The 17,757-nt window shown below is 44.0% G+C and overlaps 1 protein-coding gene across 6 annotated transcripts in view; it reads left to right on the top strand.

Moving 5' to 3' along the window:
• PPM1L (protein phosphatase, Mg2+/Mn2+ dependent 1L) overlaps window positions 1-17,757 on the top strand; it is a 111,065-nt gene that overhangs the window by 80,861 nt on the left and 12,447 nt on the right. For 5 of the 6 annotated variants that reach the window (XM_064457913.1, XM_064457917.1, XM_064457916.1 and 2 more), the window contains exon 3: window positions 16,334-16,495. In XM_064457913.1, the coding sequence (XP_064313983.1) occupies window positions 16,334-16,495 (162 nt within the window). Of the gene's footprint in view, window positions 1-16,333; window positions 16,496-17,170; window positions 17,335-17,757 lie in introns of those variants that run through there. The other variant, XM_064457914.1, reaches the window with a different exon arrangement.

The raw sequence follows: 17,757 nt of genomic DNA, 5'->3' as shown, positions 1-17,757 counted from the left end.
GCTGAAGCTTTATTGGATGTTAATCCTATTCCTTCAATCTATAGCATCTCTAAACATCTGGAGTGGTCAGTGACTACTCTGTACAAATACAAGTTTAGGATACTTAAAGGCATTTTGGCATTTAACTCTGGTATGCCAGGTAGCTAAAGCCTGCTAGGAGATTCTGGTAGTGTTTTTGTACTGTAGTCAATAGATTTTTATTTAATGGATGGCCCCTCTCCCCAAGAGTCCTGTAGAAAGTGAGTTTCATTACTGTCCAACAAAAAAGATGAATTTCATTTTTCCCTGCCATGAAGCAGTCATGAAAGATATTGCTATTTAGGCACTGCATCCAGAGCCAGATGTCAGCCCAGAACATGTTTTCTTAGCTAATATTTGCCAGGGTGCCCTGTGTTTCCTGGAGCCACCTGCAAGGAAAGCAGGGGGCTGCTCTTCCACACATCCTCCCAGCGGGGACCAAAAGCTCATGCCTGGCCTGCGTGTCCCTCCCTATGGGTGCAGTTTGCATTAGGTTTCTTCTGAAAACTTCTAGCCACAGTTGATGTGCACCGTTGCTTGAGATGCTCACTGTCAGTACCATAGCGTTTCTTAAAGGGAGTTTTTATGCTAGCAGTCCATGTCCCACATTGCCCGAATACTCCTGTTTTAGCAACAGAAATTTCTGCTGAGATAAAATGTAGCCATTAGCACCACAACACATTGCACTTTGTCTCTGGATGAGGTGGGGGTTTGTACTCTGCCTCCCCCAGCCATGCCCAGGTGCTGTGCTCTCCATGGGCATCGCACGGTCCTTCAGGTGATGCATTGTCCTCCACTCCTTGCTCCTGGCATGGTTTAGTGTGTAATGAATGGATAAGGAATTAAATCAACTACTCATATTCAGCCTGTGTTTCTGTGCTTTGCAGAAGACTGGGTCTGCTTTCTCCAGTAGCTGCAGCTGTAAAAACCAGCCCCGAGCTTAAATCCAAGGCTTAGACATTCATTCCAACTGAAGGACTGCAACCCGGTGTAGATCCAGTCCCGTGAGCATTTGCTGTTTCTGGCAAAAGTACAGAAAAGCAAAAATATCCAAGATTAAACTTCAGCCCAAGAGGCTGGCAAATCCATCTGCTTCACACAAACGTCCACACTAGTGTAGTCACGCTGGGAAAAGGTTAGCTTTAATCATCGAGGGGCCAATGCTGCCCCTTTTTCAATTACAGTGCTCCCTTTCGGGCAGTGCAGGCAGGTGTTTTCCCCCAGAGAAAGTGACTACAAGGAGAAAATGAGAAAATTAAAGCAGTAAAATTGCACTGGAAATCAATTCTATAATTTAGGATAATAAATACCTTGCAAAGAGCTTTACCAGGTAAAGTCATCATTACGTTACATCACAGTGAAGGTGAAGTAATTTATCTTTGCTGTGATGTTTATCTCAAGGTGGCTTGTGCGCAGCAATAGCCCAATAAAAGTGCAGAACAAGATCTGTTGGGTTTGTTACGCCCACCTTCTTTAAAATAGGAGTATTGTCTTATAATGCACACTCTTGCTTGGACCGTGCTTACGGTCTGTGTTTGACTGGTCCTTTTAACAGAGGGCTCGGTCTTTGGGGAAATACGGGAACACGCTTTCAGTAGTGGTGACTCGTCAGGTGTTTAAATCCTTGTCCTGACAAGGATTTTGAGAATATTTCTCTTCCAGTCTCAGCTACAGCCATTACCAGTAAGGCAGGGTACGGGCATGCTCTGTTGACAGCATTAGGAAGAGCAGACGTCTAGAATCTCACAATGACACAGTGACAATGGTCCTGCAAGAACATGTGACACTGCCAAATATGAAATGACCTGAGCATAAAAAATGGTTGGAAAGCTTTATGTAAGTTTTTAGGAGGGGTTTAAAGAGCAAGAAGAAAGTCGTGCAGTAAACATAAAAAGAACAGTAGCAAAGGCAATGGGTTGCAGAGAATATGCAAGAACAAAAACAGGAGAGCTGTAAAAAAGCTGTGAGGAAGAAAAGAGCCAGAAATGATGTCTTTTTCTGAAGCAAAAGCATGTACAGGCAAAGGATGGTCATAGTAAACAATGTGTTTCTAGTATCTCGAGGGATGTTGCTGGGTAGGCTTTTGTGTGCTGTGGTGAGCCCCCCTTGACAGGGGTGTAGCAATCCAGTAAATTTATTTCCTGATGTGTTGCAAACACGTTGGCACAGCAGATGTGTAACTAACAGTGCTCGAACGTGTCGGGGCAACGTTTGTTGCTGTGCTGGAGGCTTCTTTCTGACAAGGAGAAAACCAGAGTGTCCTGCAGGCCGCCACGGTTGGTGGCTTTCTCTCCAGCTCAGGTTGGGTTTTAAAATGACTTTTAGGTATTTGATCTCAAGAACATCCTCCCTTCTCTGGGTCTTAAGTTGCTGCAGTGAAAACTCGGCATTGTGCTTTTTCCAGATAATACAGTGGGAAGTTTTACTCTTTATAGAGTCAGATGATGACTACTGAATTTATTTAATATTTGCCTTGCACACAATGCTTTCTTTGGCATATTTAATTTCTTTTACACATTAAAGCTACATGTTAAACTTGATCACCGCGAACCAGTGCTCTGTTTTTCTGCAGAGGACCATTACCTACAGCAGAAATCACAAGGCGGTCACCAAGGGTAGAATTTGTCTCTTTTCCCTTTCAATATCTGCATTATAGACATCCAATTCTGGACAACTTTTCTAGAGCTCTTCAGTAGTCATTAGAAAGAAACCAGCATTTCTAATGTGATTCATCCGTTTATTTTAAGCATCTACTTTAGTATGTGAAGAGTCATATCCTAAACGTGCCCGTTCTTTTCCATTGGCTGTGAATTAGCTTTGCTCATGGGTACGACACAGGCAGACAGCTCTCGTGGGGAGCTGAACACCAGCCTAAGGGTGCCTGTAGGTGTATATTCAAACCATATAAATGACATTTCAGGGTGCAGGTTCAATGCAAACCATGAGACTCTCTAACTTCCTACGTTACGGTCTTCCGGCTTTCCAGAATTTTGCCAGTATTTGTAAACAACAGACAGGTATTTAAGCCAGCCCAATCATGCTGTATTCTTTTGCTCCATTAAAATAAATTTTTATTATTCATATAATTACAACCTTTCAGCAGAAACTCGGAGCAGAAATAGCACTTTGACAGGTGCCTACTTGCCTGTGAAATACTCTTCACATCCTCATCAATTTTTGAAGTAGGTATTTAGCTATTTAAATTTGTAGCTAGCAGTTGATTTTTCAGAACCAACATAAATGTTAACAATACTTGGTTCAGGATATTTGGTAAAGATCTATTTGGTAAAACCAAAAAAAAATATTTTTATATATGTGGTGAAACCTCTGTGCAGTGCAGGTGCAACGGTGACTCTATGGGGCTGTGTCAGTAAGTTACGGATTTTTTTTACTAATCACGTGAAGTGTTCTGTTCTTACTCAAGCGTGTGTAATTATTTTCAGTCTTACGGTATAAATGCCATGTACTCTTCACTTTGGAATTTACACATGTGTAGCAATTTTTAAAAATAATTTTAAAAATCTACTATTACCAAAGTCCCACAGAAAGAGAAGGAACCAGCACAGCCCTGCAGAGTGCTGAGGTTCAGAAGTGTAACAGAAAATTATTTTTAACCCATTTAATGGTTTTAATACTAATTATTACTAACTGACCATTTCCTTTCTGTGTCTTATCAGTTAAGTCTGGAAAGCATCATAAGCGCACAAACTTATTTGTAGACGGTTACTTAATTCAGTCGTAACTAATGGTAGAGAGTCAGTCCAGGTTTGTGCTCAGGGGAGGGGTGGTTTGATGGCTCCTGCGTTTGGGAAAGGTTGCTCCTCCGCATTGCAAGAGTGCTTATAATGGGGTTCTTCGGTGATGCTGCAATCATTATCACCGCCTGATTGCCATCTTCCCTGTTTGTATCTTTGGCTTCATGAAAGACTTTAAAAGTACGTAAGCTCTGGAGAATTAAAATCACTATTTGAGGTTTATTTTGCATAAGTTTTTGTTAGATTTCATTTTAAAACCTTTAGATTCAGTTGATGTGCACCATTACTTGAGATGCTTGCTGTCAGTACCGTAGCGTTCTTCCTCAATTTCAGACGCACATTTCATGAGCAGCCAGACATGAGCACAGATTTATCTTATTTTTTTTATTATTTATTAAAAACATATCAGACAGAGATAGCACTGAAGACACAGCTTGTTGGAAATTCAGCGTAGGTGGCGAGAACATCTGTTCCCAGCCTCTGGAAGAAAGCCATCCATCTTGGCAGAGGTTTGTCACCTGCTGATGGATGCAGAGATAAATGCCTGAAGGGTCTTGTGAGTAGCAGTGAAGGCAGCAAAGTTTGTTCTGCCTACAAACCTGAGAGACCGTTTGGAGATCCATATTAAATTTTCCTACATCATTACCCAGACAAGCATAAACAGCATTGCTGTAGCAGGGCGGAACAGCACAAAATCATGACCGGATACACCTTTGCAAGACTCTTCATTACACCCACAATTGCTAAATTTCAGTATTTAAATTAATATCTTCAGTCTCGCTGCTCCTAGCTTTGCTATATATGAAAAGCTAATATTGGGGTTCTGAAAACATTTTAAGAGGAGAATCATTAAGAAGAAGATGTAATAATGTCAAGAACATGCACAGGGATTTATGATCTAAAGGCGCTGCTCTGTTTCTGGAGATCACTTGCGCTCTTGCACACCTCTCTGTGTCATCTGTCCTTGCGCTCTCCCCGTTTGCAGCAGCATTCAGCTCGTGCTAAGCCCTGCTTTGCATGCACAACTGCATTGCACGCCACAATCAATCACTGTTAGCCTTTTCCATTATTTCCCAGAGTTTGAATTATACATGGGGAGATGTAGGAGGAAAAAGAAGCAGGAACAAAAGGAGGCTTTCTGTTCTCAAGTGAAGCTTACTTAAAAACCCTATCCATAATCTGTAACAAGCCATTAAAGTAAAGAAGTTGGTCATAAACAAGCAAAAAACCAGCTCTTCCTTGTGCTATAATATCTTTCTAAGAGTGAGAGTTGCTGAGTTTTGGCAATATCGGTGCTTTTTCCTCCCACCATGTGCATCTTTTCCATGCAGCTCTGGGATACAGGCTGCAGCCGCTGTCTGCCAGTGGCTTCGGCATATCTATAGAGAGGTGTTTGCCTGGGCTCTGTCTGCCAGTTGGATTTGCTGATCTCATACAAAAGGTCCCCCCAAACAGTGCTGTTTTCACTCAGCCATGTGCCAGGAGGATGATTCCAAGGTGACAGCTCTGTCCCCAAAAAATGGACGTTTTGCCTATTTGCAGATGGGCAAAGTAGGGTTTGATACAGAGAACGGGAAGATACAACCAGAAAATATAGAAGGAGAAAAGTACGGACCGAGGTGACTTTTAGCTGGGTGTTGGAAGATGATTAGCCCCAGCATTTGATTAACCTGAAGAAGGGAAAAGTCACCAGTGTGATTTAAGCTGCCGCCCTTGGTCAGGCCAGCCAGCCTCAATTTACAGCTCAGAAAAATCTGCATCAGCAAATTTTGTGTGTTGGATAGTGGAGGGGACGGGGACAGAGTGAGGGTCTTGAATTAAATCACAAACCTCCATAATTGTGTGTAATTCTGGTGTGTTATCACTCTTCTTCCCCTTTTTCCTCTTCCTCTTGCGCGGGATATATGAAGTAAGATCTCAGTCCCTTTGGACGGGGTCCATGTTTGTATTTGTAATTTGGCAATACACCTTGGGCACCGAATAAATGACTCTTAAATACCGCCTTGCTGTACAGCTCTGCCTGGATACTAATAAGTTCTTTATTTGTTCAGGAGTTAGGGCAAGTGATCCGTCATTTGAGTGCCTCAGGGCCAGCTGGAGAGCACGACAGGTATTTACATGGTGGTGCTCCATGAAATTAGCTGCAGCCTGACAGATGGTCGTGCTGCTGATGGGTGTTAGTCTTTCATGAATCACACAATCAGAATCACAATCACAGAATGGCAGGGGTTGGAAGGGACCTCTGGAGATCACCTCATCCAACCCCTGCATGAGCAGGCACACCCAGAGCAGGGGGCACAGGACCATGTCCAGACAGGGTTTGAATGTCTCCAGGGAAGGGACTCCACAGCCTCTCTGGGCAGCCTGTGCCCCTGCTCTGGCACCCGCACAGGGAAGGGGATTTTTCTCATATTGAGGTGGAACTTCCCGTGTTCCAACCTGTGCCCATTGCCCCTTGTCCCGCTGTTGTGCACCACTGAAAAGAGCCCGGCCCCATCCTCTTGACACCCGCCCTTCAGATATTTATAAGCATTGACAAGGTCCCCCCGCAGCCTTCTCCAGGCTGAACATACCCAGGTCGCTCAGCCTTTCCTCATAAGGGAGATGCTCCAGCCCCCTGATCATCTTGGTAGCTCTCGGCTGAAACCCAACCCCAGGAGCCAAGGGATAATGCAGTTGCAGTAAAAAGCCATTCGTCAGATACAATTGCCAGCCGCAACAGAGATTTTTGGGCAGCCCCGCTAAGGCTGAGCAATGCAGAGATGTGTGCAGCTAGCCGTTAGCCACACTGAGAAGGATTTGCTAACTATGCGTCTTGAGTTCAGTTCAGTGCCTACCCGCTGACACCTTACTTATAGCTGCTGCTTTAAGTCTGGTATTATGGCTGAGGCACCTCAGGAAAGTTGAGGTCAGTTCCTGGTGTTCAAATGAAATTTTGCAGCCTTGATCCTTTAGGCAGGACTGGGATAAAGCCAGAGGTGTCACAGGACAAATTGGATGCTTTTAATTATTTTGGTGGGGTTTTTTTTCCAGCTGGGATTTTCATTTTGCTCCTACTTTTTCCATGTGATTACAGGCCTTGTTACAGTTGAATATCACTAATAAAAGCCTGTTGAGCATCTACCATAACATTTTCTAACTAGATAAGGTCAGTCATGCTCTTGCGAGGCCTCGTGGGGCAGCATGTGGGGCACTGGCATTGCTGACCTTATTGCTGACACTTCAGATCACCGAGCATTGGCTGTCCCTATGCCATCACCAGCAAACTTCTGCTTGGCTTAAAATGTGGGGTGGATCCTGCAGCAGATTGGTAGCAAACTGGCTCTCTCAAAGCCAGTTAGTGTCAGAAACGTAACGTCTTTAATATCGTTGGCACTGTGGTTGTGGAGGGGTTTATTTGTCTGAAATTGCTAAGAGCATGAAATCCCTTTTTTTTGTTTTATTTTTTTGTGTGATCAGTTCTGCAGCTTGTGTTTTACATTAAAATTTGATATATTTCCAGAATGGGAAATGCAAAGCTGTAGATGATGTCTAATGGATCCATAGAAGATCTCTCTTACAGATCACAGAATTTGGGACAAATCTTAACGCAGCAGACTACACATATCTCACTGTAAAACTTCTCGTAGCTTTTATTTGTTTCTAAACTTTTATCCAGCTCTTCCTTACAAAAGTTAAGGTATTGTTATTTTGAGGGAATACCCTTATCTTTCCCCATGAAAAATGTCCAACTTCTTCCTGAACACCCTAGGTTCAGGCGGGCAGCTTTTGTTAACAGAGGCGGGTATTTTGCTGGGCTTGGATGGGTTGTGATATCCTCCGGCTCCCTTCAGCCACCCGACAGAAATCCCACCACTTTGCTCTGAGATTGCTCAGCACAGTTGCCAAGCTAAACAAAACCAAGCTGGTTACTGCCTTGGGCCAGTTACTCGGATCTCCGAGGGATGCCTCCACTTCAAAGGATCAATTACATGAAAATGCCCCTAAATTTTAGTTCTGCTGTGGAGGTCTAGGAATTGCAGAAAACATGTTCAACAACTTATTGGGGGGCGGGGGGGGAAATCACGTGTAATTCCTGTTTGAAAGCAGTAACTTTTGTTTTTCGCTTTATGCAACGTGTGCTTTTTGGCAAAGGAATGCTGTGTGCTCTCCATTGTTTGAGCTGGGAGCTCCACTTTGTGTGCTCTGCCTGACGCATCTAAACCTCACGCTAAGCTCGACCCTTCGCTCTTGTTGCTTGGCTGATGTGGCAGCTGGTTGGAGCTGTTGTAGGAATATGGTTTGAAATAGCAGTAGCAGGATCCCTATCTAGATACACCGCACTGCACGAGCGTCTACTGTCATTTCAGTTTCCAGTGCTTCAGGAGCTCTTACAATCAGAAGAGTTCAGACTTTGCAGCTTGTGTGCAAACGCTAGTGTTGCACTGACCACACAGGCTGCGTTTCAGCCCGTGGATATCGAAAGCTCACAGGGAAGTGTCAGCAAGAGATTTCTTTTCCTCTCATGTACAGACCTTAGTGCAGGCATTTTTTCTTGTCGTATCGCTGCAGGGCTGCACGGGAGGTTTAACTGCTGCAGAAAGCCCAAGCCAATCCCCAGAGGAGACCGCACGTGTGCTTTTCTGCACTTCAGTTAGCCTGGTGACATACAGAAATTTCTAACCAGAAAAAAATAAACCGTTCTCAACATATTTCTACTTGCAGTGTTTTAAATGGCTGAGTGGGATGTTCAGGTGAAACTAAATACGGGAGGGATGCCAAGAAATCAACTTTTGAATTGAAATGGAGATTCCCTTTGTACTAAGATTATTTTTCATATGGACGAGAAATTAATCACACGGCGCTAGGGTAGCGCAAAGGTGGGAGCGCTCCCTGTTTCAGCCGCGCTATTGACGAGGCCATGTCAGAGCAGTCTGGAAGATGGAGAGGCTGCCCAAAAGGGTTTCCATTTTTCAGTAATTAACTTTCATTACTAGGTGCACAAAACTTCCCTCTAGCTTGTGTTCCTACCTGGAAAACACTTTTAGGCATTTTTTACATAGCTGAGTGGGAACATCTGCATGAATCTGTTGGTCTGTAAGTATATCCCAAATATGATGAATGTAATATGATTGATGGTAAACAGGATTGAGTTATGTATAGGTACTCATTGATCAGACAGGAAAAGAGGATCTTTCCACATAGAAGTACAATATTGTTCTCTGTTTCAAATATAAAATCTTAAAATAGTACTGCACGTGGCCAGGTAGGTAGGAATTGTTTCACAGTGGAAATTAAGCTATGATCTTGTAAAGATTTGAAGTAATTTCTATGTATTTCTAAGAATCCAGTGTTTCTTTTAATGTATTTTAAAAGTAGTTCATTTAATTTTGGGGGGGGGGGGAAGTTACATTGAGATGATTAAGGAATTATGAGACTTTGAATTTTCAGAATGGTTATTTTGTGCCTTACAGAATTGACTTTTGAAGAAGAATTTTGTTAACGAAAGAAAGGGCAGGTGCAGCTCATTTTTAGGAAACACCAGCACTGAGGGGATTCAGGGACGAATGCCTATATGATGTGTAGGCTGTTCAGTCCCCTACCCCTTGCAAGACGTTTGAGGGAAAGGAGGTGGGTACTTTAAAAATGCACATGTATTTTTGAAAGGTATCGTGAGTGACCAGAAGTTTACCTCATTTGCAGGTGGTTAGCCCAGTAATTTGCCAAAATTGTATATTTTGGAGATTAAAATAGCATTTTCTCTAATCTGCGTAGCTTCTGCTAAAAGAAGTTGTGTAGTTATTTAAACATTTCAATAATGTATAAAGCAGTAAAGGACGAAGAAGTGCTAATGAGCACAGTTAGCTTGGCCTTTCACAAAGTCTTTGATGAAGGCTGGATGTCATTAGAGGAGCTGAAAATACACGTGAGAAATGGCGCCTTGGATTAGAAACCAGCCAAGGAGGAGGCGCGCAGGTCACTGGGATCCAGTGAAAGGTCCATCCCAGCGGAAGGTTTTACCGTGATCCCACCCCAATTACAGGTGCTTGGGATCATTTTTGTTCGGAGAACTGTTGTTTTCAGTACCTGATATGTCCCTGCTTTTCTGTGCTTGCATGGTTTGGGGAGCATCAGAGGAAGGAAAGGACTTCAGCCCCTGTGACTGCCACAGTTCCTCTCACTGCCATAGCACAAAAGAAACATGAATGTCTGCTGCTTGGTTTTATTGTTGCTTATCTTACAGATAAGCAGTGGATAATTAGATTTATTTTTATGGCTTTGGATTAGAATCGGTGCGTCACTTGGCGAGTGTGTGGAGGTGGCATTTTGCAACCTTGATGGTCTCACACCACTTTTTATCCATATTCCTGGCAACTGGGAAGCAAAAGGCTCCCTTACCCTTCATCATATACTTACTTACAGTGTCTTTCTCAGTCCTGCCTATTGCACTGGCTATACTCAACGTTTTATTTGCATTGCCTGAGGGGTGTGTGCAGAGCATGTAAAATAGACATTCAGGAGACACATGGCTGGCCTTGACGGGAGGAGCTGAGGCAGATGGGCACAGAGGACAGCTCTATTAATGACAAAAATGTCACATATCTGCCCTGAAAACTACTGGAGTCTTATTGTTCAGGATTTAAAGTCCCTGTAAGGGAAGTGGAAATGCATGGTCTGTAAATGAGAAAGAAGCTGCATGCAGTGTGAGTTGCTTGTGGAGAGTAAATATAAATCTATATTGTTGTTTATCCCACTTTTTGCACTGTTGTGAGTAATTCTGTTTCCTTCTGGAGATTATTGAAGCTTGAAAATACTAGCTCTAGCTTAATTATTGTGTGAATTCAAGCTTGAGCACTGTTGAAAAAAGGTGGGGTTTTTTGAGTTGTATTTTGTTTGGTTTTTAATCAGTCCAGCCAAGTAAGTGTGGAATTTCTTGACCTGCAGTTGGTCTGAATGCATTTCTGCTCAAAGGGCATGGTAGACCTCTGCTCTCCGGCGGTCAGGCAGCACAGGAGTGCTGTAGTACACCATCAGTTCGTGAAAGGGGATCCAGACTTAGCAAAAAGTGGTTGGGTGGGTTGATTTAACGTACCTCCCACCTGACTTGGCGTCACCGATAACTCAGGACTGGCCGGAGCTGTTATTCCAGTGTCAGTTCAATACCCGGGTAAGGGATCCAGCTGCTTCAAACCTGCCACTATTTTCAAAGCCTGTCAATGCAGGGCTCATTCCGTGTACGTAGACATTTTCCGCAGCTCTGTGTTTGACCCTACGAAACACAGACTGAGAAAGCTGAGTCCACCTGAGCATGGTGCAGGTCCAGTCACCCGGGACGTTCCCTTTCTAATTAAGGTAACTGGGATCTTTTTGTCTGCAGCTTCACAGTGGTCCCAGCTGATGCAGCCCACCTTCTCTTTCTGCAGATAATCTCAAAGGCTGCGCATCCTTCGCCTGTGAAGCTTTGTGCACCTCCAGTCACTGCCTTGTCATTTTCTGGTCTCTTTGTATGTCTCACAGTCTCTCTCTAAAAATTAATATTGATTACATTTGGGTTTTTTCCTTCTCTTGTCACTTTGCTTTGTTTCCAGAGATGAGATTATACTAATTTCCTATTGCGCAGACTTGTGTTTAATACAGACGAGCTGTCACAAGCCCTACCTGTGCGGGAATTAATGTAGCTTTTTAGCCCTCTGGGGTTTAACGCTTTTAGGCTAAACACTAAGAGGATGGTGTTGGTCTCCCCAAAGGTAATGATGATGGTCTCTGGTTTTGAGCCCATCATTCTGCCAGTTCTCTTCTTTTTCCCTACGGAGTGAAGCTGAGTGAAACTCCACATCCGACGCGTTAGAAAGCTGGGAAGAGGCAGCAAAGCAATCTGCTGCTTCTGCCGTGATGGCACCACAAGGTGCCCAATAGCGGTTTTCACGCCACCTCGAGGTTTGATGGCAGCATCATGGGAGTGGGAAATGATGCCCAGGAAACTCATAGGAGAGAGCCTATGGCACTGGCCCATCCAAACTGGGCTGCAAAAGATGGGCAGTGAAAGTGTTGGGATACATATCTGCAAAGAAAACAGGCTGACCCTTTAGTTGAAAGAAGAGACCCGCCCTGGGATGGAGAAGTAGGTGCGGAGGTCTGTATAGGAACACTGGTGATGTACGTGTTGGCAGATGGAGCTATGCAGACGCAAGCCTACAGAGGAGAGTGGGGGCTGGCCAGAGGCTGGACTTGAGAGAGGAGAGGAGAGGAGGGGGATGAAGGGGTCTTCAGACGTGCTTGTGATTAGAGGAGAGAAGAGTGTCTCACCAGCCAAGAAGTGCTGAGCTGGCTGTGCTGGAGGCAGGTAAGTGGAATGAGAAAAGCTCACTGTCTCTGCTGTGGCTGGAAAACACTGCTGTGGTCTCAGCAGAAGCCGTTTTAATGGGGAGCCTGGGGGAGAGGCTGCACTGGAGGAGGCATAGCGTGCAGCTGGAGGGAAAGAAACCTCTGTCAGTGGCTGAAAATGGCATCTTCAATGAGCTCACAGGTGAGACAGGAAAGCAGTGATAGCCATAAAAAACAGCAAGGGAAATGATGTTTTTTTAGAGAGGGGCATTACAAAGATGTGCTGTAGAAGAAAAGAGCCAGAGAAGGACAGGGATGAAGCGATAATGAATAAAAAATGTTAAAATCAAGTCACTAGAGTAGGAGGACGGGTCGATGGGAGGCAGCGCGTGAACAGCCTCGGCACATGTTGTGCAAATGGGGAAGCAACGGTTAAAACGTAGGAGGGGGAAGTCTCATTTCGCAGTTTTGTCTGAGAAAGAGACTCTGTGCAAACAGCCACAGAAAAGGGGGGGCGGCCCAGGAAAAGCAGTGAGAAGGCAGGTGTGGGAGGAACAGTTGTTCAGGAGGGAGAGCCTTGGTGGGAGACTTTTGCCATTTAAAAGCCTGAGTTAAGGGCAGGGTGGAGGTGTGATTTCTCATGAAGCAGGGATGGGCAAAAGTCCAGGGTCAAAGAGAGCAATGAGGGGGAAGAGGATGGGAAGAGGTTACATGTGCTGATGGCCTGAAACCTGTGGGGCATGAGAGACTTAGAAAACAGAGGAAAAGTCAGCAAAGAGGGAGAAAAGAAGTGACGTGGTGAGCACCTCTTGAGATTAACTGCGGTTGTGCTAATGGATTAGGATGAAACGAAGGCACTGGGCGAATTTCAAACAACTTGGGCCCTCTGGAGCCCCAGAGCTCTGGTCCTCACCCTGAGCTGCCCTGGCAGCGGGGATTTGGAGCCAGGCATCAGCAGGATTTTTTGTCGCCACACGCTAAGCACAAGATCTCCAGCAGCTGCGGGGTGAGCTGGATCATGCCTGTGCTCTCTAATGCCTCTTAATATATTAATCAGGTCTTGTTTGCACTCTGGTGACTTTTACTCCTTTCAATAAATAAAGTGGTTTTCTAAAAACTGGTAAAGCCGGTGCAGCCTTGACGTTTACAAGGTGCTTTGTCTCACACTAAAATACAACACCAATACTCTTACCTGACCTAAAAATAAATAAAAAAAAAACAACACAAAACCCAAACCTATCTCTGCAGCCAGTATAGTAGAGGTTTTAAATTTTCTGGTGATTTTCTTTGTAAACCGCTCAGCAGGGTATTATTCAGGCAGCTGCATCAAGGGACTAATATAACATGTGTTCTCAATTTTGGACCCTTTATGTTGGGAATTTTCCGTTGTGCAATTGCATTAAATCTGAGGCGGCTGACAACAGCACGATGTTTTCTAACTCTACGCAAGGTTAAATGACTGAAATAAAAATAGATGGAAAAGAAAACAAAGTAAAATAAGTTTGCTTTCTCATGTAACGGCAGGCAGTAGCGTGAGGTCAGAGACTTAACGATAGCCCAGCCATCAGTCAGGGACCGTGAAACAACTGATCCTTCCTAAATCACTTTGGAAATTATCTTGTTTCAGACACTCATTCTCTCTCATTCAAACAGATCTTATAACCAAGAAGACCGTGTTCAAAGTTACAATTTATATAAAAATTGTGGTAATAATGACTATATTTGTGAAGCATCTTACTTTCCAAACACCAGGGTTCTAGGATGTTATTTGCAGTATTTTCCTTACTAGGAAACGTATGATTTTTACTACTGCCTGTAGGAAAAATACCCGCTGGGCTGGTGTCAGGGAGAAGGCAGTCTGCGGCGCAGGAGGGTGGTCTTGCACGCAGGAGAGTCAGTGAATTTAAAAATACAAATGTTGGGCCAAGGTGGCAGCTAGAGGTAAAGCAGGAGCTCTCATCTTCAGAGAGAAGCATCAGTTGGGTGGTGGATCACGGAGCCTTGCAGCCTCCTGCGTGCTGCGTGGGTCTCTCTCCTGCAGCACACAGGGATCCCTCTGGAGGTGGTTTGGGCTCTGTACTCCCATCTAACCAGGCTTTCAGGTTTGTCCCCGTTTCGCATCTCACAGGTTTTGTGTTCAACCCAAATTGCAAAGGTGGCTGTTCTTTCTCTGAAGTTCAGACGAAATGTCAGCAGGTACCAGCCCTGTCACAGATCAGTCTTTGATTGATCCCTGTTGCAGTCTCTTGCAGATTGTCAGCACGGCGCTGCTTGAACGTTTGTTAAGGAAAGTTTCATAAATAAAAGCAAAGGAGGGTGCCGTTTATTGCTATAATTTTTTTATTGCAGCAGAGCTTTATGCATTTGCAGAGTTACTAGCTTTTGTTCAGGTAGAGAATGAGGTGGCCGCAAACGCTACACCCCATTTTGTTCTGCTTAAATGACCAGCTGCACCCCACTACAGTAGTTTGTACCTTCATTATTATTTTGTTGTCTTTGCGTTTTGAATCCTGGTATTTTAACCACCAAGCCCTCTGGCGTTAGAGCGGGTCTGTTCACCAGGGTACTAAGGCCAGACACCTGCACCCGAACAGGGCGGGCATCCAGCCGGCACATGCCCCTTTCAGCACAACCTTCTTCACACCCTTTGGTGTGATCTCGTTTAGCCTTCAGAGGAGATATTTCTCAAGCAGGCAGCTCATTTTGCTGGGTTCCTTGGGTGCTCCTGGTGGACAGGTTCCTCTGCGTGTCCTGTTGTTAGGTGAGCCGTTAAGTTGTGCAGATAGCAGAGGGTTAAGCAACAAATGGGAAACGATATCCATTTAGGTCTGCAATGTGTCCATCAATTGTGAAAAATAATATATATATATATGCCTGTCTTGTGAAAAAATAGCTCTAGTTTAGAGCTGTGCAAGACAGACCATTAAGTTAAAAATAAATCTTCAGAACACGGTGCATCTAAACACAACTTGTTTATTACTGGCGATTTTATTTATACCAGTCACGGGATATTCAACTACTGACATGGGAACAGCAAAACATAGTTTTTAATTCTGGGTTTGGACAGCAACGCAACAAGGGGCAGCTCTGAGAATTTAGCTTTAAGACCACAGAGCATAGACTTAAACCCGAATATAGTTCCCCAGGAGCAAAACCAGGGGTCAGGATGCCACTGATGGCGGGCAGTGCTGGAATGCCCTGTTGCCGGCATTTTCATTAAAACTGCGTCTTTGGTTAAAACATACTGCTCTTGGCTGAATTTCATCACAGGGGCCCGGCCTCAGGCGTGCTGGCCCCGAGCGCTTCTTCCAGAGCACCCCAGCTGTGGAGGCACCTTCTTTTTAATGAATAATCAGATGTAAATTAACAACAGAGGTGAAAACTCAACCATGTGCTTCTCTGGTCTACCTAAAAGGAAGAGAAAGCAGCCAATAAGTTAATTTTATTTGCTGTCGAGGGATACTAGACTACCTTCTGTAAAAATTTCAGCAGCGCCATGTAATCTAAACTGAGAGCCAGGCACATTCCCTTTTAATGTTTGTTAGTGTATATCTAAAAACTTACTTGCCATCTTTCTATGCTAAAATATGAATGAATTTGTGGCAGCTGATCCAAAGCCCGTGCAAGGAATATTTGTAATAGCTGAAGTTTTTATGAATCCAGCTCCCACTAGGTAGAAGGGGACAATACAGAAAAGGCACGGTCTTAATGGGCTCTGCTTTGCTCAACATTCATTCCACTTAAATGAGGAAAATAAAAACTATAGTGTTCTCACTTAAAAAACAGTCAGTTCTTCCAATATTTTCCTGCCACCTTAGCCAACAAATACTATGTCTGTTGGATATGGTGGTCAATGACTAATTACATTTTCTGTGTATTTAAAGGTTAAAGTAATTAAAAATGTCAAATCTTTTCCTCTTTTCAATAAAAAAATAAAAAATCTGACTCCAGTTCTTGAGGGGGTGAGGGGAGAGCGCTCTGTTTTACCCATGCATGGTGCAGTGCAGTAGTTTCAGTTCACAGAAGCTGCGAGTGGGCTCTGGGGCTAATTGGTACTTTTCTCTTATTACTTTCCTTGGCCATTAGGAAAAGCCTGGTCTCGGACAGAGACTGGAATACACTCCTCCCACTTCAGCCCCTCTCTGCCATCATTAATAGGAAGAACATTTTCCTGCTAATCGTTTTTATATATATATATATGTATATATACACTCCATATATTTGTTTTGCTTCCCGTTCCCTTCTATTTTTTCCAGGTACAACTTGTTTGATCGCGCTGCTGTCAGATAAAGAACTCACAGTGGCCAATGTTGGCGATTCGCGAGGAGTCTTGTGTGACAAGGATGGGAATGCTATCCCCTTGTCACACGATCACAAGCCCTACCAACTGAAAGAGAGGAAGAGGATTAAAAGAGCTGGTGAGTCGTAACAGTTTTGCTTTGAAGGTTCATCGTTTTTCTTCTCTACTCTGTCAGTAATATAGACTTTTCCCCTGAGAGAGCCTGAAAAGTACCAGGCTGAGGCATCAGCAGATAAAATCTTCCATTATTAATACAGCACTTTGCAGTGGGATTTCATGGTGCAGACAGAGAAGTGGAAGCAGATTGACCTATCCCTTAATAAGCTAGTGTTGGAGTAAGAAGAACAGCCTTCATCTTCAGCAGCCAGTTGACTGTCCCGGCCAGTTCCCTCGTGATCTCTGCAGGGAGCAAATTAATAAACAGGAGCAGCAGCATTACAGGCAGCTTCACACCAAACCGCGCCAGCAGCCTTTATGTGAGAGGCTGGGTCTGAAGCTAAGTGAGGTTTAGTTCCTCAAATAAGCGGAGCATGAATCTAATTCATCAAAGCTATTTTTTTGTTCCCATGTAGTGACTACTAATGAGCAGAAACATGTAAATTATAGCAAGAGTACGGGGAAAGAATGTAAGAAACAGCAACCTTTACGCAATAAATCTTTCTCACTTTCAACACTTGTCAGTTTAGAGACCTCCTGGGCTAGAAGTTGCATTTGGATCATCAAGTTTAATAGCCAATTTTCCATGAATTTGTCAAAGTCTCTTTTGAACCTATTTCTGGTTTGGCTCCCACAGCAGCCTGCGGCAGCAAATTATTTGACGAAGAAGAAAAGTTCCTCTTGTTTGTGTTAAGCCTACCGATGAGCATTGCCTCCAGAGACGCATTGCCTCTCTGCCTCCATGTCTTCGTCTGTACAGTGGAAATAGCAAGTTTTTCCCTGAGTAAAAAACATTTTTAAAACCTACAGGTTGTCAATACACTCACACCGGCATAAATGCCCATACGTGCGCTGTGTGCGCTTTCCTCTCATTGCCGAGGAGGCGTAAGAGCGGTGGGGAGCCTTCCTGCTGCTAGACAGAGAGCCGAGGTCACGCGTGTTCCCCAAAGGGGAAGAAAAAATATACAGATCCTAAGAAGAAGGAATAGGGAAATCTTGGTCTCACTTCGCTTCAACTCTGTACTTGGGAGGTGTATCAATAAAACCAGAGATTCTTCTGTAAAATTACTTCCCTCTTAGCCAAGCCCAGGGCCTCTGTGCAACTGTTGACTTAGAGGAGGCCTTCACTTAGGAGAAACAAAATAATTTGGGTATTACTTCTTTTGTGTAGAAGTGAGGCTTTGTAACACAGCAATGTGAAAAATTAATCTGGATTTTTGCAGG

This window comes from Phalacrocorax carbo, chromosome 7 (assembly GCF_963921805.1).
Source record: "Phalacrocorax carbo chromosome 7, bPhaCar2.1, whole genome shotgun sequence".
NCBI lineage: Eukaryota > Metazoa > Chordata > Aves > Suliformes > Phalacrocoracidae > Phalacrocorax > Phalacrocorax carbo.
This window is presented reverse-complemented; position numbering and strand designations above follow the sequence as displayed.